Raw genomic sequence first — 22,844 nt, 5'->3', positions numbered from 1 at the left:
ACCTGGACCGTCCAGAGATGTGTCTAGACGTACCAGAGGTCCCAATGTGTGCCAGTTGAACATGTCCCAGATCATTACTGACTATCCATCAGTCTGAACAGTTCCGTGTTTCTGCGAGATATGCTCCTTCCCATCCACTCAAAATAATTGGAAACGGGACTCATCTCCAATCATCCAACATTCAGTGTTGATGTTCTTTCGCCTAGTTGAGGCATAGAGTCCTGTGTTGTGGTGTATCAATGGGACTCTGGTCGGTCAGCAGCTCCCATAACCTATTGTGGCTAATGATCGCCTGAAGGTGTTGGTGGAGACATTTCTGGAACCTACCTCATTGAAGTCGGCAGTGATTTGTGCCACTGTTGCTCTCCGGGAGGCGCCTCCGTAGCCAGGTGGGAAGGAGCAGCAGTGCGTAGCACACGCTTCTTGATTAGACCGGGGTTCGAGCCCGTCACCACCAAATACGGAGGATGCGGAAAGGTCAGGAATGACCACCGCATATTCCCGGAGCAATATGGCCTTAGTTGCTAATGCTCCTAAAAACCAAATAACAAACAATAACAAACAAACGCTCTCCGGTTGGCTGAAACAATGTGAGATAGATGTTGATGGCCATGTTCATCCACCACCTTTCTCCGCCCACAGTGCTGTCCACAATGAGATGTTATTCCGGAAATGGCGTATTCTTGATACTGTCAAACGGGAAGAGTGAAATTTCTGTACCATCTCCATGATAGAGTGATCCATGCATCAGGCACCCACTATCAAAGTTAACTCACGACGTTTATTCATACTGACATTGAATTACCATCTATGTGAATGCAGTAATGCAGTGTACCTATATATCTGCAAAGTGGTGGGTTCGTCCACTAGCGAGAGGGATGACAGCGTCGGATTGTCCAGGAACCAGGTATCCCATGAATTCTGTCCTTTAAGTGTACACTGGATTAAGGTCTCTATATTTTAATTCTTCAGTTTATATCAGGGGTGTACAACTTTTTTTTTTATTTTTTGGTTTAATTAATGTGTTTGCTACCGCTTATTTTTGCGAGGGTTCTTTATATGCTTTGAGGTGTTTCTCTGGGATGCTGGAACAAGTAGGCACTGCTTTTAGTAAATGTATTTCATCTCTGAAGAATCATCACTCAAAGCATCTGTTATTTGTAGCATTCTAGCATCAGCAGATGCATTTGAATGAAATTCAGAAACCACATCATTTGAACATAATTCTATTCTATTTCAGTATCAGATGACATAATGTAAAGAGCTGATTCAGTGTCATCAACTTCAACATATTGTCCCTCCCTCCCTGTTCCTTTTCAGTCCTGTTGTCTCAGGATGTAGATCCATTATAATAACTCTTTAGGATAAAACTTGATAGAAAAATACACAAATTATTTCAGCAGACACACACTAAGGATGATGTTTCATTTTTTCAAAAACTAAAGAAATAAAATTCAGCAAGCATAATCTTCAAAATATTTTACCTTTCTTCTTGTGGAAAATACTAAACTAAATAAACTAACTTCAACATAAGCAAAAAAAAAAATACTAAATTAGATAAAATAACTTCATAAAAAGCAAAAGATATATATGAAATTGAAAATATATAGCTTTTATTGTGATAGTGCAATTGACACAGCAAAATTCCAACTGTATTGCAACAGCCCATGGTTCAATCGTTATGCTGATATTGCTCAGTTGTTAATTCCATGTGCCTCTCCTTTTACAGTGCTCATTTATTGACAAAAATTGAATGGATGCATATGTTAAGGCACAAAATTTGTAGTTCGTTTTGAAGCAAATGTGTTAAGGGCTAAACAGATAAAATGCCGTAGGTTGTATGCTGCATGGTTCGTATGGTCAATGGGTTTAGGCCTCAACAACAGTTCCTTATCACTAATTATACATTTTTCAAAACAGAATTTAATTTTTATCAATATTTATATTTAGAATTTAATTTTTTTCATTTAATAAATTAAATATGAAAATCCAATAATTATTATATACAGCTAATGTTCTTATATGATTATGATAATATTGTTAAATACTGAGGCAGATACACAAAATATCATAAATAAAGCATAAAAAACATCCAAAATTTCTAAAAAAATATTCAAATAATTTTCAGTACAGAAACAATAAATATTACAAATAACAGATAATTTCAAAAGTCAATGTGAAACTATAATTTGTGACATGCAAGTTTTAAACCCTGGGGATACATAACACTTAAGGCTGCCTGCATTTGAGCAATCCACACAGTGTGTAGGAATAGGCAATATGTGGCTCATGGGTTACAGGTTGGATACTCTTGGTTTATTATCCAGTTATATTAAAGGAGGCAGCAAAGGAAGTAAGCAAACCCTTAGCCATAATTATGAGAGCTTCCTTGGACTCAGGGGAAGTACCCATGGACTGGAGATGTGCAAATGTGACCCCAATTCACAAAGGAGGATCAAAGGGCGACACAAGTAATTATAGACCTGTTAGTTTAACTTCTGTTCCCGGAAAATTAATGGAGGCACTGGTTAAAGAAGCACTGCAGGATCATCTAGACAAGACTTCAGTTATAGCTCAGACACAGCATGGTTTTGTTAAGGGGAAGTCTTGCCTAACCAATTTGATTGGATACTATGATGCAGTCACAAAAGAACTGGATGCAGGGAACAACTTTGATATTATACACTTGGATCTTAGAAAGGCTTTTGATACTGTTGCACATGGAAGACTGCTGCACAAATTGGAGCAGTGTGGCATTGAAGACAAATTGTTGCTATGGATAAAGGGGTGGTTGAGAAGACAGAGAGTGGTAATCAATGGAAACTGCTCATCGTGGACTAATGTTATTAGTGGAGTCCCTCAGGGTTCAGTTGGGTCCATTGTTGTTTTCTGTATTTATAAATGATATTGATGATGGTATATCAAGCTTAATGTCCAAGTTTGCAGAAGATACGAAGGTTGGCAGGGTTGTCAAGGACACTACTGACACTATGCTACTGCAACAGGATCTGGAAAGGTTGAGCAGATGGGCTGAGAGGTGGCAAATGAAGTTTAACATTGACAAATGTAAAGTACTACATATGGGAAACAGCAACCCCAGAGCAACGTATCAACTCTGTGGTACTACACTGACAGTTGAGAATGAAAGGGACCTGGGGGTGGTTGTGCAGGCAGATATGAAGTTTTCTGAGCAGTGCAGATGGGCTGCAAGGGTAGCTCATGGTGTATTGTCGATGATATATAGGAATTTTTCTAGCAGGGATAAGGAGGTGATTATTCCCTTGTATAAGGCAAGTCAGGCCACACCTAGAGTACTGTATACAGGTCTGGAGGCCTCATTTCAAGAAAGAAGTAGAGATGCTGGAACGAGTACAGAGAAGGGCAACAAGATTGGTGAATGGAACAAAGGGGTGCTGTTATGAAGAAAGGCTTAAGTTTTGCAAATTACAGTGTCTGGGGACTAGGCACCAGCGAGGTGATCTGATAGAGGTGTATAAAGCCTTGAATGGTTTGAGCATGCTCAATGCTGATGGGATTCTTCCTCTTGCTCAGAATAATCACCTGAGAGGGCATAAATTCAAATTCAGGAAAGACAGGTGTAGGATAGACGTGAGGAAATTTGCCTTTAGCCAGCGGGTGATTGGTTGGTGGAACAGACTTCCATCCCTTGTCGTGGAAGTTGATAGCCTAAATAAGTTTAAGGCTCAGCTGGACAGGTATTTCGAACGAACAGAGGGGTGAAGTGGAAGTGGTTATTTTTATTTATTTATTTATTTATTTATTTTTTGGCTGATGCTGCATAAGTTTGCTTTCTTGCATCAAATGCCTCTACTAATGCTAATGCTAATTATTATACCGGAGGTTTTGACATTCTAAAGCAGTACTTCTCAAAGTTTTTTGGGTCACCACCCCCCTAAAAAAAAACCCTCACCAGGGCTTTTTTTTAGCCCACCAATATAAAGTGAAGCTAAATAACTGAAATGAATATTTGTCTGTTTGCCTCCAAAAACGTAAATGCAGCCCCACATGTATGTGTGTGAATTATAAAGAAAACTATTTACTGCACTTTATTCCTTCTTCGTAAAAAATTACAACAACATAAATAAAGTCAGTTATAGTCATAAAAATTAAAGTTAATTACATAAATAAGTCATGATATTAATGGAAATAGTTAATTATATTTTAATATTTAATGCGATGGATGAGCTTGGTGGAGATTTATTAGCTTATCAATATTAGGTTTAATATCTGTAATAGAAGTTGTAAATTGCCACGTTTAACAACATCCAGACAATTTCTTTGTCTTGTCAGCAATTGAGATACAGCACTGAAACCAGTTTCGACTAAATATGATGTTGGAAAAGAAATAAGTAATTTTTTTACAATTCCCCACAATGCAGGATAATGGTCAGGGATTTTCTTTTGTAACCAAAATTCCTGATATGAATTTTGAAAATTTGGCTTCAGTTCAACTTCATTTTGAAACTCAATCAATTCTTCTTCTACAAAATGTTCACCATCGTCATTATTTAAAAAAGGATTTATAACCCAATCCAGAATTTTCAAATTAAGGAGATCTTCGAACCTTTCCTGCATATCTCTGTTCAACATTTCTTGATGATTACAAAAAGTTAGTAGAGTTTCATCAGCTATTTTTTCTTTTTTCTCTATTTACAACAGATGTGGAAATTGATACAATTCGTCCTACGTTGCACATAAAAAGCTTTAATTTTGAAATAAATGCTGAAATTTGAGTTTTCGCTTTAATAAGAGTTATATCTTGTCCTTGTAAGTTCATTGAGTTGAATCTAGTCAATAAATCTGCAAGATAAGCAATATCAGTTTTCATTTTCTAGAGATCATTACTAAGGTTGTTGTTCCTATCTTCAAAAAACTCGACAACAGTATCAAAGAGTTCATAAAATCTATTGAGACAGTTGCCTTTTGACAGCCACCGAACCTCGGAGTGAATAGCAGTCGTTCAAAATCTTCACTGTTTTGATCACAAAGCTTTCGAAATATACGATCATTCAAAGAATGTGCTTTAATTTTGTTTTATAGCAGTAATAACGGTTTGTAGAGAATTGTGCAGTTGATCAAGTTTTTTCGCAACCAAATGCTGACGATGAATGACACAATGAACAGTAATAATATTTGGCACAGCATTTTTTAAATAAGCCATAAAACCCTTGTAACAGCCAATCATTTATTGTGCTCCATCCACCCCCTTTCATGCCTATCGCCCTCCCCGTCTCCCCCTTTCATGCCTATCGCCCTCCCCGTCTCCCCCTTTCATGTCTAATGCCCCCATGGATAATTCAAACTTCCCCAGGGGACGATATCACCCACTTTGAGAAGCAGTGTTCTAAAGGAAACAATTTTCTTTCCCTCAGTGCGTATAAATATATATTTTTTAAATTTGACATAGTTTCTGTTTAATAAATTGTGATACTAAAAATGCAAATTTATTGGTATGAATTTTTTTTCTTTTTCATTATTGTACTTTCCTTTACAGGGAGATATTCAACAACTACAGATTGTTCCTAGTCCAGAGGCTGCATATGAGCACTGTGTAGATTATATGCCAGACTGTAACAGTCCTTTTCCATATGCTTCTGGTCCAGAAGAAACTGTATTCCCTGGATATCCAGGATATCCATCACCAGATATATCTCCACCTCTTCCACCAATTTCACCTGATCATGATGGAGAAGATTATTCAGAGGCTTTGCCAGGCCTTACAAATTTCACCATTCCTGTATGTTTCTATAACATATCTTGATAATTTTTTTGACTTTTATAAAACTTTAAAATTCTCTTTATTGCAATTTCTGAGAAAGCTTTATGTTTTGTTGATTTTGCATTATAATTATAGGCACCATTCAGTAAAATAAGTCTATTGTCAGTTTTGGTTGTTTCTGCAGTGCTTTTTTGTCAATCTGGGGGGAGGAGGTGGAGAATAGCACACCAGTGCACAGTTATGTGATAAGTCAAAAGCTGTTCATTAATTATTAGTTAAAATTTTTTTTGCAGTTAACATTAATTGAAGGCAGCCTATTCTGATAGGATTTTGCTTGTTATATGCTTACTACACTGTCCTCCCCTCCCCATGTTGAAAACACTATAGAATTGTAAAGAGGATCTCAACTTTAGTTAGTTAAAATTCTTTTTCTGCCTGTTGCAAACAAAATTGTTTATTTATGCACTTAATGATTAAGTAGATAAATACATTTTAAAATTGTATGACCTTCATTATGTATTTATCTAGCATTTATTTTAATGCAAAAATAAAAGTAAAGTAAACCTACTGCTGTTATTGTATCCTATGCTGTATTAAAGTGAGTTGGCATAAATAAGGCATTATTAGCTTCTACAACATTATCATCTTGACTTGATGCTAACTAAAAAAGTATTTATTTTTACCAAGTTTTTTATAGATAGTTTCCTTAAATTTTTGCTTTATTTATTTGTATCCAAAGGAAAGTGAGAATTCAGGAGAAGGTCCAAATGTAGGAGGAGGAGGAGTAGGAATAGGAGGAGGAGGGTATCATTACTACACTGTGCAGGTAAGGGAAGATTATCCTGAGATTTATGTTCTCTTAGTAAAATTCTGCAATTTTTTTCAAGTATTTTGTGGTTAGAGAAATATATTTTAGGTCTGCTGAAGCCTAATGGTCAGTGTGGGAGTGTAAGTAGCACATGGGTTTGAGTTGAATCCAATGTGACTATTAGATACAGTAATGATTTATTTTCGCAAAACTTGTGTTTGCTTATTTTTCCAATGAGATAAAAAAAAAAAAAAAATATATATATATATGGTAAACTCTCAATTTTCTGGGATAGATGGTAAAAAAAATTCCCAGATAATCGATTTTCCTGTTAATCCAAAAATACAGTAATACCCTGACGTACGTAAGAGATACGTTCAGGACTTCTTACATAAGTTGAGTTTTACGTAACTCGGGAATGACTAACAAAATATTGCTACTATATCACTGATATGCCAAAATTACAAAAAACCGCATAATATCCTCAGAAGAATGAAGAAAAATAGTTATATATTTTTAATTAGTTCAATTAAAAACTTTATCTGGGGACAGCGGTGAAAGTAGCCAGAGTGGCACATAAGAAAAGAAAACAGAAAAGGAAGAGAAAATGGATGTTATTGTATTGTTCAAACTGATATGTATTTCGTAGTTCTGGTTATTATAGTTGACCTTTTGATTTTCTGAGCCAACTCGATCGCTTTCCTTTTCTTGATAGATTTACTAGTACCGCTGTCACTTAGTTGGCACAATGATAACAGTCAAAATTAAATTTTCTGAAAAGAACTTCTCAGGGTTAAAGTGAAAACTCACTATTATCACCCCAGCGAGCGAGCTCACATTTACTAAAGCTCATTTCCGGAGGTCACTGCCATAAAACAATAAAAACAGTTTGCACTTTCTGGTCATATAAATAATGTAACGTAGGTCAGGGGCTTACTGTATTGAAAAACGTTCAAAACGCAGGAGAGACTGCTTCTACAGGGATAGCATTAGCATTAGTAGAGGCATATCATGCAAGAAAGCAAGCTTATTCAGCATCAGCCAAAAAAAAACCACTGCTCCCATTTCACCCCTCCGTTCGTTCGAAATACCTGTCCAGCTGAGCCTTAAATTTGTTTAGGCTATCAATTTCAACAACAAGCGATGGAAGTCTATTCCACAAACCAACTGCCCGCTGGCTAAAGGCAAATTTCCGCACATCTATCCGACATCCGTCCGTCCTCAATTTGAATTTATGCCCTCTCAGGTGATTATTCTGACAAAGAGGAAGAATCCCATCGGCATTGAGCATGCTCAAGCCATTCAAAGCCTTATACACCTCTATCAGATCACCTTCCCGATGCCTAGTCTCCAGATTCTGTAATTTGCAAAACTTAAGCCTTTCTTCGTAAGAGCAGCCGACCGGGCTAGCCGAGTGGGTAAAGTACTTGCCCGGCAACCCAAAGGTCGCGGGTTCGATTCCCGCCTCGGGCTTGGATCAAAGTACTGCAAAAACCTTGGGAGGTGCAATATGGCCACAGAAGCCGATGCGCCAACAACTACCAAATCAAATCAATCAATCGTAACAGCAACCCTTTGTTCCATTCACTAATCTTGTTGCCCTTCTCTGTACTCGTTCCAGCAGCTCTACATCCTTCTTGAAATGAGGCCTCCAGACCTGTATACAGTACTCAAGGTGTGGCCTGACCAATGCCTTATACAAGGGAATAATCACATCCCTATCCCTGCTAGAAAAATTCCTGTATATCATTGACAAGACACCATGAGCTACTCTTGCAGCTCATCTGCACTGCTCAGAGAACTTCATATCTGCCTGCACAATTACCCCCAGCTCCTTTTCATTCGTTACCACTGTCAGCGTAGTACCACAGAGTTGATACGTTGATCTGGGGTTACTGTTTCCCATATGCAGTACTTTCCATTTGTCAATTTTAAACTTCATTTGCCACCTCTCAGCCTATCTGCTCAACCTTTCCAGATCCTGTTGCAGCAGCATAGCATCAGTAGTGTCCTTAACAACCCTGCCAACCTTTGTATTGTCTGCAAACTTGGACATTAAGCTTGATATACCATCATCAATATCATTTATAAATACAGAAAACAACAATGGACCCAACACTGAACCTTGAGGAACTCCACTAATAACATTAGTCCACGTTGAGCAGTGTCCATTGATTACCACTCTCTGTCTTCTGCCACTTAACCATCCTTTTATCCATAGCAGCAATCTGCCTCCAATGCCACACTGCTCCAATTTGTGCAGCAGTCTTCCATGCGCAACAGTATCAAAAGCCTTTCTAAGATCCAAATATATAATATCAAAGTTATTCCCTGCATCCAGTTCTTTTGTGACTACATCATAGTATCCAATCAAATTGGTCAGACAAGACCTGCCCTTAACAAAACCATGCTGTGTCTGAGCTATAACTGAATTCTTGTCTAGATGATCCTGCAGTGCTTCTTTAACCAGTGCCTCCATTAATTTTCCTGGAACCGAAGTTAAACTAACAGGTCTATAATTACTTGTGTCAGCCTTTGATCCTCCTTTGTGAATTGGGGTTACATTTGCACATCTCCAGTCTAGGGGTACCTCCCCCTGAGTCCAAAGAAGCTCTCATAATTATGGCTAGGGGTTTGCTTACTTCCTTTGCTGCCTCGTTTAATATAACCGGATAGATCCCATCCACCCCGGGTGCCTTTTTTATGTTTATCCTCAACAATTTCTCCTCCACTTTCCTCTCAGTTATTAGAAAATCATCTAGCTCACAGCCAATGTTTACTTCATCTACGACATTTCCCCTTCCTGAATAACTCCTCATGTGTGAATGTAGATGCAAAATACTTGTTTAGATTGTTAGCCACCTGAGCAGAATCCTCAACTGTTGGACCATCATCATCCAGTGGACCAATCTGATTCCTCCCTTTCCTTCTTGAGTTTAAATAGGTAAAGAACTCTTTTCTGTTTTTTTTTGCATCCTTTGCCAAGGATTTCTCATAATCTGCCTTTGCCTGCCTAATCTCCTTTGTGACTTGGTTACAGACCAACTTATATCTATCATAGGCTTCCATGTCACCCATTAATTTGTATGTAGCCCATGCATTTTTTTTCTCTGCCATATGTCTCATTAGTTCATCTGACAACCATTTAGGCCTGAACCTTGAACAATATTTCTTAGTTGGTATGTAAAGCCTAGTAGCTTCCAAGATTAGTTCCTTGAATGCTTCCCATTTTGAATTTGCTGTTGGTAACATCATCAGTTGGTCCCACTGTATAGAATTTAAATACTGTCTCAGACCATCATGGTCGCCTTTACGAAAGCAAAAACCCTTCCCTTTACCTCTGATGGTAGTTACCTCCTTGAGTAAATCCCACTTAAGCACAGACCAGTTAGTTTAACTTCTGTTCCCGGTAAAATAATGGAGTCACTGGTTAAAGATGCATTGCAGGATCATCTAGACAAGACTGCAGCAATAATTCAAACACAGCATGGGTTTGTTAAGGGAAAGTCTTGTCTGACAAATTTGATTGGTTATTATGATGTGGTCACAAAGGAACTGGATGCAAAAAATAATTTTGATATCATATACTTGGATTTCAGGAAAGCTTTTGACACTGTTGCGCATGGAAGACTACTGTACAAATTGGAGCAGAATGGTATTAAGGGTAAGTTGCTACAATGGATAAAAGGATGGTTAAGTGGGAGAAGACAGAGGGTGGTAATCAATGGGTGCTGCTCTTCGTGGACTAATGTTATTAGTGGAGTCCCACAGGGTTCGGTGTTGGGTCCACTGTTGTTTTGTGTATTTATCAATGATATTGATGAAGCTATATCAGGCTTAATGTCGAAGTTTGCAGATGACACAAAGGTTGGCAGGGTTGTTAATGACAGTAATGGCAGTGTGCTACTGCAACAGGATCTAGATAATTTGGGCAGATGGGCTAAAAAGTGGCAACTGAAGTTCAACCTTGACAAATGCAAAGTACTGCATATGGGTAGAAGTAACCCCAGAGAAACGTACCAACTGTGTGGTACTACACTTAAGGTGGTAGAAAATGAAAAAGACCTGGGAGTAATTGTGCAGTCAGATATGAAGTTTTCTGAGCAGTGCAGACAGGCTGCTAGGGCGGGTCATGGGGTTTTGTCAATGATATATAGGAATTTTGCTAGCAGGGAAAAGGAGGTGATTGTCCCTCTGTATAAGGCAATGGTCAGGCCACGCCTTGAGTACTGCGTACAGGTCTGGAGGCCTCATTTTAGGAAGGATGTAGATTTGCTTGAGCGTGTACAGAGAAGAGCAACACGATTGGTGAGGGGAATGAAGGGATTCTCTTACCAAGAGAGGCTTAAGTTCTGCAAATTGCAGTGGCTGGAGACTAGGCACCTGCGCGGTGATCTGATTGAGGTCTATAAGGCCTTGAATGGGTTGAGCACGCTGAATTCTGATGGGATCCTTTCGCTTGTTCAGATTACCAACCTACGGGGACATAAGTTCAAATTAAGAAAGGACAGATGTAGAATAGATGTGCGGAAATTTGCCTTTAGCCAGCGGGTGGTTAATTGCTGGAACAAACTTCCATCTGTCGTTTTGGAAGTTGATAGGTTAAATAAATTTAAGGAGGAACTGGACAGGCATTTGGAGGGAATGGTGTGATTTTTTTTTTTTTTTTTTTTGGCTGATGCTGCATAAGCTCCTACACTTGCTTTCTTGCATCATGTGCCACTACTACTACTACTACTGTGATCCCTGCCACCTAGTGGTTCCTTTATCTGCAGATTCTTAATGCATGAAGAATCACTACTGATAATCAGATCAAGAGTATTACTCCCTCTAGTTGCCTCCCGAACATGCTGGTGTAGAAAACAATCATCCAATAAATCCACAAAAGCCTTGCTAGTGTGTGAGTGACCAACCCACAAATTCCAGTCAATATCTGGGAAATTAAAATCCCCCATTATAAGTCTCTCTGATTTACTGGCCCATTCTATTTCCGTGTACAGTATCTTATTATACTCATCAGAGTCATTAGGCCTATAGCACACTCCTACTCTCAATTTTGATTTACCTATGCTTATGTCACACCAAACTGACTCGACACTGCCCTGTCCATCGATGTCGACTGGCTTCACTTCCTTGGATTTTATGTTTCTTAACTAATAGCATAACCCCTCCTCCCTTCCTATCCTGTCTATCCTTTCTGTAGACATTGTACTCCCCAAATTCCAGTTCTGTATTCCTTATGTCTGCCAGGGGCAAAGGTTGATGACGTTGTAGAGCGAATATCATCTTTTAAGGGCACAAAAGGTGATATAGTTGTACACGTTGGCACTAATAATATTAAGAGTAGGAGACCGGCAGAATTACTTAACAAGTACAGGTCACTGTTGAACAAAAGCCGAGAATTAGGGTTGAATTTGAAAGTGTCTGCAATTCTGCCCAGACACGATAGGAGGGAGTATATGATGAGAGCCTTATCGATCAGTTCGGCCCTGGAAAGATTGTGCAAGGCTCAAGGGGTAGAATTTTTTTCAGCCTGGACTGTACTTGTTAACAGGAGAGATTGCTTCTACAGGGATGGGATACACTTAAATAGAAAGGGTGCAAGAATATTTGCTGATGCTATCGAGGCAGTGTTAGGTGGGTCGGAAAACTGCTAGCTTGGGGGGAGACAAAGACTGATTGACAGTAGCCACTGGCAGAGGTGAAAGAGATTCTTGCACTGCTTCTATTAGAATGAGCAGAAGCCTGAAAAACAAGATGCATGGTATTTCAGAGACTGCTGGGAGTCATTGCGGTACAAGTAAACATATGAGTTGTGTTAGGGTAGCTAAGAATAGAAACAGGTGCTGGTATACTTGCGTGTACACCAATGCTAGGAGTTTAGTAAATAAATTTGATGAATTTGAGGTATTGCTCAAAACATCGAAGGCAGATATTGTTGGGATATCAGAGACGTGGTGTCACACAGATATAAGGGATGCAGAACTGCAATTTGGGGAGTACAACGTCTACAGAAAGGATAGACAGGATAGGAAGAGAGGAGCGGTTATGCTATTAGTTAAGAAACACATAAAAACCAAGGAAGTGAAGCCAGTCGACATCACTGGACAGTGCAGTGTGGAGTCAGTTTGGTGTGACATAAACATTGGGAGATCAAAATTGAGAGTAGGAGTGTGCTATAGGCCTAATGACTCTGATGAGTGTAATAAGGAACTGTACAGGGAAATAGAGTGGGCCAGTAAATCAGAGTGTCTTATAATGGGAGATTTTAATTTCCCAGATATTGACTGGAATTTGGGGGCTGGTTACTCACACACTAGCAGGACTTTTGTGAATTTATTGCATGATTGTTTTCTACATCAGCATGTTCGGGAGGCAACTAGAGGGAGTAATACTCTTGATTTGATTATCAGCAGTGATTCTTCATGCATTAAGAATCTGCAGATAAATGAACCACTAGGTGGCAGTGATCACAGTGTGCTGAAGTCGGATTTACTCAAAGAAGTAACTACCATTAGGGGTAAAGGGAAGGGTTATTGCTTCCGTAAAGGCGACTACGATGGACTGAGACAGTATTTAAATTCTATACAGTGGGACCAACTGATGATGTTACCAACAGCAAATTCAAAATGGGAAGCATTCAAAGAACTTATCTTGGAAGCTACTAGGCTTTACATACCAACTAAGAAATATTGTTCAAGGTTTAGGCCAAAATGGATGTCAGATGAACTAATGAGGCATATGGCAGAGAAGAAAAATGCATGGGATACATACAAATTAACACATGACACAGAAGCCTATGATAGATACAAGTTGATATGCAACCAAGTTACAAAGGAGGTTAGGCAGGCGAAGGCAGATTACGAGAAATCCTTGGCAAGGGATGCAAAGAAAAACAGCAAAGAGTTCTTTACTTATGTAAACTCTAGAAGGAAGGGGATGAATCAGATTGGTCCACTTGATATTGATGGGTCAAGTGTTGATGATCCTGCTCAGGTAGCTAACAAACTAAATGAATATTTTGCATCGACATTCACACATGAGGAGTTATTCAGCGAGGGGAATGCCAGAGGTGTATTCAACTCTAGCAGTAAGCTACAGAATCTTGAAATAACTGGAGTAAAGTGGAGGAGAAACTGTTGAAGATAAACACAAGAAAGGCACCCGGTGTGGATGGGATCTATCCAGTTATATTAAAGGAGGCAGCAGAGGAAGTAAGCAAACCCTTAGCCATAGTTATGAGAGCTTCCTTGGACTCAGGGGAGGTACCCATAGACTGAAAATGTGCAAATGTGACCCCAATTCACAAAGGAGGATCAAAAGCTGACACAAGTAATTATAGACCTGTGAGCTTAACTTCTGTTCCAGGAAAATTAATGGAGGCACTGGTTAAAGAAGCACTGCAGGATCATTTAGACAAGACTTCAGTTATAGCTCAGACACACATGGTTTTGTTAAGGGGAGGTCTTGCCTGACCAACTTGATTGGATACTATGATGCAGTCACAAAAGAACTGGATGCAGGGAATAACTTTGATATTATATACTTGGATCTTAGAAAGGCTTTTGATACTGTTGCACATGGTAGACTGCTACATAAATTGGAGCAGTGTGACATTGGAGGCAAATTGCTGCTATGGATAAAGGGGTGGTTGAGGGGGAGAAGACAGAGAGTGGTAATCAATGGACACTGCTCATCGTGGACTGATGTTATTAGTGGAGTCCCTCAGGGCTCAGTGTTGGGTCCATTATTGTTTTCTGTATTTATAAATGATATTGATGATGGTATATCGGGCTTAATGTCCAAGTTTGCAGACGATACAAAGGTTGGCAGGGTTGTCAAGGACACTACTGACACTATGCTGCTGCAACAGGATCTGGAAAGGTTGAGCAGATGGGCTGAAAGGTGGCAAATGAAGTTTAACATTGACAAATGTAAAGTACTACACATGGGAAACAGCAACCCCAGAGCAACGTATCAACTCTGTGGGACTACACTGACAGTGGTAGAGAATGAAAGGGACTTCGGGGTGGTTGTGCAGGCAGATATGAAGTTCTCTGAGCAGTGCAGACGGGCTGCAAGAGTAGCTCATGGAGTATTGTCAATGATATACAGGAATTTTTCCAGCAGGGATAAGGAGGTGATTATTCCATTGTATAAGGCGATGGTCAGGCCACACCTAGAGTACTGTATACAGGTCTGGAGGCCTCATTTCAAGAAGGATGTAGAGCAGCCTGAACGAGTACAGAGAAGGGCAACAAGATTAGTGAATGGAACAAAGGGGTGCTCTTACGAAGAAAGGCTTAAGTTTTGCAAATTACAGTGTCTGGAGACTAGGCACCAGCGAGGTGATCTGATAGAGGTGTATAAAGCCTTGAATAGTTTAAGCATGCTCAATGCTGATGGGATTCTTCCTCTAGCTCAGAAAAATCACCTGAGAGGGCATAAATTCAAATTGAGGAAAGACAGATGTAGGATAGACGTGCGGAAATTTGCCTTTAGCCAGCGTGTGGTTGGTTGGTGGAACAGACTTCCATCCCTTGTGGTGGAGGTTGATAGCCTAAATAAGTTTAAGGCTCAGCTGGACAGGTATTTTGAACGAACAGAGGGGTGAAGTGGAAGTGGGGTTTTTTTTTTTTTTTTTTGGCTGATGCTGCATAAGCTTGCTTTCTTGCATCAAATGCCTCTACTAATGCTAATGCTAATGCTTATATCTGTGTGACACCACATCTCGATATCCCAACAATATCTGCCTTTGATGTTTTGAGCAATACCTCAAATTCATCAAATTTATTTACTAAACTCCTAGCATTGGTGTACACGCAAGTATACTTGCACCTGTTTCTGTTCTTAGCTACCCTAACACAACCCATGTGTTTACTTGTACTGCAATGACTTCCAGCAGTCTCTGAAATATCCTGCATCTTGTTTTTCAGGCTTCTGCTCATTGCAATACAAGCAGTGCAAGAATCTCTTTCACCTCTGCCAATGGCTACTGTTAAACTATTAGTCTTTGTCTCCCCCCAAGCTAGCAGTTTTCTGACCCACCTATCACTGCCTCCATAGCATCAGCAAATATTCTTGCACCCTTTCTATTTCAGTGTATCCCATCCCTGTAGAAGCAATCTCTCCTGTTAACAAGTACTGTCCAGGCTGAAAAAAATTCTACCCCTTGAGCCTTGCACAATCTTTCCAGGGCCGAATTGATCGACAAGGCTCTCATCATATACTCCCTCCTATCGTGTCTGGGCAGAATTGCAGACACTTTCAAATTCAACCCTACTTCACTGCTTTTTTCAACAGTGACCTGTACTTGTTAAGTAATTCTGCTGGTCTCCTACTCTTAATATCATTAGTGCCAACGTGTACAACTATATCACCTTTTGTGCCCTTAAAAGATGATATTCGCTCTACAACATCATCAACCTTTGCCCCCTGGCAGACATACCCTGGTCCTGTTCCACCTATCCTTTTTACAAAGCATGTTCCCTGTTTCCCTGACAATAGAGTCACCAACAACTACTAGTTCCTGTGGGACCAGCACATTCTGTCTTGGGGTTTGTTTGTTTGTTAGGAGCATTAGCAACTAAGGCCATATTGCTCCGTGAACATGCGGTGGTCATTCCTGACCTTTCCGCATCCTCCGTATTTGGTGGTGACGGGCTCGAACCCCGGTCTAATCAAGAAGCGTGTGCTACTCACTGCTTCTCCTTCCCACCTGGCTACGGAGGCGCCTCTTCTGTCTTGGGGGCTGCCTCTGTGTTGCAAGATGACCAAGTGCAAGCTCTGGCATTGATGTGGGCAGCTGAGAGCTTGATGGGCCCCTCATTTATTTCCTTCGAGGGCATCCACCCTGTCCTTCAAGGTCTCATATCGGCCCATTACAATGCTGAGTTGTTGCCTAATTTCCTTGCACTCCTTGCATCGTGCACACACAAGGACACCCTCCATGGCAGTATCATGTCCCGTACCCGATTGCTCCGCAAACATCAAGCAAACAGTGCATCTTAAAAGGCTGATTCAGAGGGCAACTGCCCCCTCAGTTCTCCCCTGAGCCACAGCACTCCCATAAGCTTGAGCCTTTTGCTTTGCGGCTCTGGTCTGAGTCATGATTTCGATTTAATGTCAATAAAATTACAATTTCAGAACAAAGTTAAAACCTTAAACTTGTATCCTAACACAGTTATAACACTATATTTATTTTTCAGTATCGAATGTTATCTACGAGTTCCCTTTATATAACTTCCGTATCAAGTTATGTATTAATTATTTGTTACGTTTGTACTCTAAGTCATAACGATAGGAGGGAGTATATGATGAGAGCCTTGTCGATCAATTCGGCCCTGGAAAGATTGTGCAAAGCTCAATGGGTAGAATTTTTTTCAGCCTGGACTGTACTTGTTAACAGGAGAGAATGCTTCTACAGGGATGGGATACACTTAAATAGAAAGGGTGCAAGAATATTTGCTGATGCTATCGAGGCAGTGTTAGGTGGGTCGGAAAACTGCTAGCTTGGGGGGAGACAAAGACGAATAGATTAACAGTAGCCACTGGCAGAGGTGAAAGAGATTCTTGCACTGCTTCTATTGCAATGAGCAGAATCCTGAAAAACAAGATGCAGGATATTTCAGAGACTGCTGGTGGTCATTGCGGTACAAGTAAACACATGGGTTGTGTTAGGGTAGCTAAGAATAGAAATAGGTGCATGTATACTTGCGTGTACACCAATGCTAGGAGTTTAGTAAAGAAATTTGATGAATTTTAGGTATTGCACAAAACATCAAAGGCAGATATTGTTGGGATATCAGAGACTTGGTGTCACACAGATATAAGGAATGCAGAATTGGAATTTGGGGAGTACAACGTCTACAGAAAGGATAGACTGGATAGGAAGGGAGGAGGGGTTATGCTATTAGTTAAGAAATACATAAAATCCAAGGAAGTGAAGCCAGTGGACATCGCTGGACAGTGCAGTGTCGAGTCAGTTTGATGTGACATAAGCATTGGGAGATCAAAACTGAGAGTAGGAGTGTGCTATAGGCCTAATGACTCTGATGAGTATAATAAGAAACTGTACAGGGAAATAGAGTGGGCCAGTAAATCATAGAGTCGTATAATGGGAGATTTTAATTTCCCAGATATTGACTGGAATTTCTGGTTTGGTCACTCACACACTAGCAAGGCTTTTGTGGATTTATTGGATGATTGTTTTCTACATCAGCATGTTCGGGAGGCAACTAGAGGGAGTAATACTCTTGATTTGATTATCAGCAGTGATTCTTCATGCATGAAGAATCTGCAGATAAATGAACCACTAGGTGGCAGTGATCACAGTGTGCTGAAGTGGGACTTACTCAAAGAGGTAACTAGCATTAGGGGTAAAGGGAAGGGTTATTGCTTTTGTAAAGGCGACTAAGATGGACTGATGATGTTACCAACAGCAAATTCAAAATGGGAAGCATTCAAAGAACTTATCTTGGAAGCTACTAGGCTTTACATACCAAGTAAGAAATATTGTTCAAGGTTTAGGCCTAAATGGATGTCGGATGAACTGATGAAGCATATGGCAGAGAAGAAACGTGAATGGGATACATACAAATTAACACATGACTCAGAAGCCTATGATAGATACAGGTTGATCTGTAACCAAGTTACAAAGGAGGTTAGGCAGGCGAAGGCAGATCACGAGAAATCTTTGGCAAGGGATGCAAAGAAAAACAGCAAAGAGTTCTTTACTTTTGTAAACTCTAGAAGGAAGGGGATGAATCAGATTGATCCACTTGATATCGATGGGTCAACTGTTGATGATCCTGCTCAGGTAGCTAACAAACTAAATGATTATTTTGCATCGTCATTCACACATGAGGAGTTATTTAGCGAGGGGAAAGCCAGAGGTGTATTCAACTCTAGCAGTAAGCTGGAGAATCTTGTAATAACTGAGAGTAAAGTGGAGGAGAAATTGTTGAAGATAAACACAAGAAAGGCACCTGGGGTGGATTGGATCTATCCAGTTATATTAAAGGAGGCAGCAGAGGAAGTAAGCAAACCCTTAGCCATAATTATGAGAGCTTTCTTGGACTCAGGTGAGGTACCCACAGACTGGAGATGTGCAAATGTGACCCCAATTCACAAAGGAGGATCAAAGGCTGACACAAGCAATTATAGACCTGTGAGTTTAACTTCTGTTCCAGGAAAATTAATGGAGGCATTAGTTAAAGAAGCACTGCAGAATCATTTAGACAAGACTTCAGTTATAGCTCGGACACAGCATGGTTTTGTTAAGGGGATGTCTTGCCTGACCAATTTGATTGGATACTATGATGCAGAAACAAAGGAACTGGATGCAGGGAATAACTTTGATATTATATACTTGGATCCTAGAAAGGCTTTTGATACTGTTCCACATGGAAGACTGCTGCACAGATTGGAGCAGTGTGACATTGGAGGCAAATTAGTATTAGTAACGGCCGCATGGTGCAAGAAAGCCTATGGCTTATGCTGCACCAGCCAAAATAAAAAAAAAATCCGAACGAAACAATGATAAAAATAAATAAATGAATAAAATGAATAACTAAATAATAATAATTAATAAATAAAAAAATAAAAAATAAATAAAAAGGAAATTAAACCTATCATCCTATGCGCTTCCCTTACCCGAAAGTACTATCCAGATGACCTTTGAATTTCCCCAAACTGTCGGCCTCTACCACCCATGAAGGCAACTTATTCCAGTAATTTATAACTTGCTGGCTAAAATAAAACTTCCTGCAGTCCAATCTAAATTGCTGCTGTGGATAAAGGGGTGGCTGAGTGGGAGAAGACAGAGAGTGGTAATCATTGGACACTGCTCGTCGTGGACTAATGTTATTAGTGGAGTCCCTCAGGGCTCAGTGTTGGATCCATTATTGTTTTCTGTATTCATAAATGATATTGATAATGGTATATCAAGCTTAATGTCGAAGTTTGCAGACGATACAAAGGTAGGCAGGGTTGTCAAGGACACTACTGACACTATGCTGCTGCAACAGGATCTGGAAAGGTTGAGCAGATGGGCTGAGAGGTGGCAAATGAAGTTTAACATTGACAAATGTAAAGTAGTACACATGGGAAACAGCAGCCCCAGAGCAACGTATCAACTCTGTGGTACTACACTGACAGTGGTAGAGAATGAAAGGGACCTGGGGGTAGTTGTGCAGGCAGATATGAAGTTCTCTGAACAGTGCAGACGGGCTGCAAGAGTAGCTCATGGTGTATTGTCAATGATATATAGGAATTTTTCTAGCAGGGATAAGGAGGTGATTATTCCCTTGTATAAGGCAATTGTCAGGCCACACCTACAGTACTGTATACAGGTTTGGAGGCCTCATTTCAAGAAGGATGTAGAGCTGCTGGAACGAGTACAGAGAAGGGCAACAAGATTAGTGAATGGAACAAAGGGGTGCTCTTACGAAGAAAGGCTTAAGTTACAGTGTCTGGAGACTAGGCACCAGCGAGGTGATCTGATAGAGGTGTATAAAGCCTTGAATGGTTTGAGCATGCTCAATGCTGATGGGATTCTTCCTCTCGCTCAGAATAATCACCTGAGAGGGCATAAATTCAAATTGAGGAAAGACAGATGTAGGATAGACGTGTGAAAATTTGCCTTTAGCCAGCGATTGGTTGGTTGGTTGGTGGAACAGACTTCCATCCCTTGTCGTGGAAGTTTATAGCTTAAATAAGTTTAAGGCTCAGCTGGACAGGTATTTTGAATGAACAGAGGGGTGAAGTGGAAGTGGTTTTTTTTTTTTTTTTTTTTTTTTGGCTGATGCTGCATAAGCTTGCTTTATTGCATCAAATGCCTCTACTAATGCTAATGCTATATATAGTTAAAAGTACAATTTAATTGACAATGAAGTTTAACAAGATTAATAGATTTACTGATTAATTGGCAATATCATATTATGCACTATACTATACAAAGCTAATGCTATCGAATTCCGAATGTGCTGTATCGTGTTACAATGGCGGTAATTACGAACGGTACTTCTACGGACTGTTAAGTATTGATTAACTTCCAAATCTCGCTGTCTCAATTTAGAATAAACGAAGGATCCTGACTAGGTGTATAGCTACTTACAGATAATAATTTGATACAACAACAATTGGTTAATAAATCGGGCTAAATATGGTTAAAAACCTCTGGTTCAACGGAGCTGCAATTTGTAACACGTGGATTTGATACCGTTACCGATACAAAGTAATCCCCACAAAATCTCTATGAAGTTAAACTTGAAACTAAGTATCGTAACTAGAAATATAAAACTACTCTAGAAAATAAGTAAATATGCCAATTTAAGCTAATAAAACAGAAAATAAATCAGAAAAAACTTCTCTTCTCCAGGAGCTGCAAAATAGCTGCGGCTGCACAGGCTACTCTCGAACCCAGATACGATACACTTAAATAGAAAGGGTGCAAGAACATTTGCTGATGCTATTGAGGCAGCATCAGCAAACAAGATGCAGGATATTTCAGAGACTGCTGGGAGTCATTGCGGTACAAGTAAACACATGGGTTGTGTTAGGGTACCTAAGAATAGAAACAGGTGATGTATACTTGTGTGTACACCAATGCTAGGAGTTTAGTAAATAAATTTGATGAATTTGAGGTATTGCTCAAAGCATCAAAGGCGGATATTGTTGGGATATCAGAGATATGGTGTCACACAGATATAAGGAATGCAGAACTGGAATTTGGGGAGTACAACGTCTATAGACAGGATAGGAAGGGAGGAGGGGTTATGCTATTAGTTAAGAAACACATAAAATCCAAGGAAGTGAAGCCAGTCAACATCGCTGGACAGTGCAGTGTCAAGTCAGTTTTGTGTGACATAAGCATTGGGAGATCAAAATTGAGAGTAGAAGTGTGCTATAGGCCTAATGACTCTGATGACTATAATAAGAAACTGTACAGGGAAATAAAGTGGGCCAGTTAAAATCCCCCATTATAAGACTCAGAGAGTCTTATAATGGGGGATTTTAATTTCCCAGATATTGACTGGAATTTGTGGGTTTGTCACTCACACACTAGCAAGGCTTTTGTGGATTTATTGGATGATTGTTTTCTACATCAGCATGTTCGGGAGGCAACAAGAGGGAGTAATACTCTTGATTTGTTTATCAGTAGTGATGCTTCATACATTAAGAATCTGCAGATAAATGACCCACTAGGTGGCAGTAATCACAGTGTGCTGAAGTGGGATTTACTCAAAGAGGTAACTACCATCAGGGGTAAAGGGAAGGGTTATTGCTTTCGTAAAGGCGACTACGATGGTCTGAGACAGTATTTAAATTCTATACAGTGGGACCAACTGATGATGTTACCAACAGGAAATTCAAAATGGGAAGCATTAAAAGAACTTATCTTGGAAGCTACTAGGCTTTACATACCAACTAAGAAATATTGTTCAAGGCTTAGGCCAAAATGGATGTCAGACGAACTAATGAGACATATGGCAGAGAAAAAAATGCATGGGATACATATAAATTAACATGTGACACAGAAGCCTACGATAGATATAAGTTGATCTGTAACCAAGTTACAAAGGAGGTTAGGCAGGCGAAGGTAGATTACGAGAAATCTTTGGCAACGGACGCAAAGAAAAACAGCAAAGAATTCTTTGCTTATGTGAACTCTAGAAGGAAGGGGTTGAATCAGATTGGTCCACTTGATATCGATGGTTCAACTGTTGATGATCCTGCTCAGGTAGCTAACAAACTAAATGAATATTTTCCTTCGACATTCACACATGAGGAGTTATTCAGCGAGGGGAATTCCAGAGGTGTATTCAACTCTGGCAGTAAACTAATTAATCTTTTAATAACTGAGAGTAAAGTGGAGGAGAAATTGTTGAAGATAAACACAAGAAAGGCACCTGGGGTGGATGGGATCTATCCAGATATATTAAAGGAGGCAGCAAAGGAAGTAAGCAAACCGTTAGCTATAATTATGAGAGCTTCCTTGGACTCGGGGGAGGTACCCATAGACTGGAGATGTGCACATGTGAACTCAATTCACAAAGGAGGATCACAGGCTGACACAAGTAATTATAGACCTGTGAGTTTAACTTCTGTTCCAGGAAAATTAATGGAAGCACTGGTTAAAGAACCACTGCAGGATCATCTAGACAAGACTTCAGTTGCAGCTCGGACACAGCATTGTTTTGTTAAGGGGAAGTCTTACCTGACCAATTTGATTGGATACTATGATGCAGTCACAAAAGAGTTTTATGCAGGGAATAACTTTGATATTATATACTT

General features: G+C 39.8%; 1 protein-coding gene across 1 annotated transcript in view; it reads left to right on the top strand.

The window, feature by feature from the left end:
• LOC150083829 (uncharacterized) overlaps nucleotides 1–22,844 on the top strand; it is a 607,249-nt gene that overhangs the window by 67,822 nt on the left and 516,583 nt on the right. The window contains exons 5-6 of the mRNA XM_090375392.1: nucleotides 5,516–5,758; nucleotides 6,480–6,566. Of these exons, the coding sequence (XP_090231518.1) occupies nucleotides 5,516–5,758; nucleotides 6,480–6,566 (330 nt within the window). The remainder of the gene's footprint in view (nucleotides 1–5,515; nucleotides 5,759–6,479; nucleotides 6,567–22,844) is intronic.

Source organism: Mastigoproctus giganteus, chromosome 6 (genome assembly GCF_048544385.1).
Source record: "Mastigoproctus giganteus isolate SK-2022 chromosome 6, ASM4854438v1, whole genome shotgun sequence".
Lineage (NCBI taxonomy): Eukaryota > Metazoa > Arthropoda > Arachnida > Uropygi > Thelyphonidae > Mastigoproctus > Mastigoproctus giganteus.
This window is presented reverse-complemented; position numbering and strand designations above follow the sequence as displayed.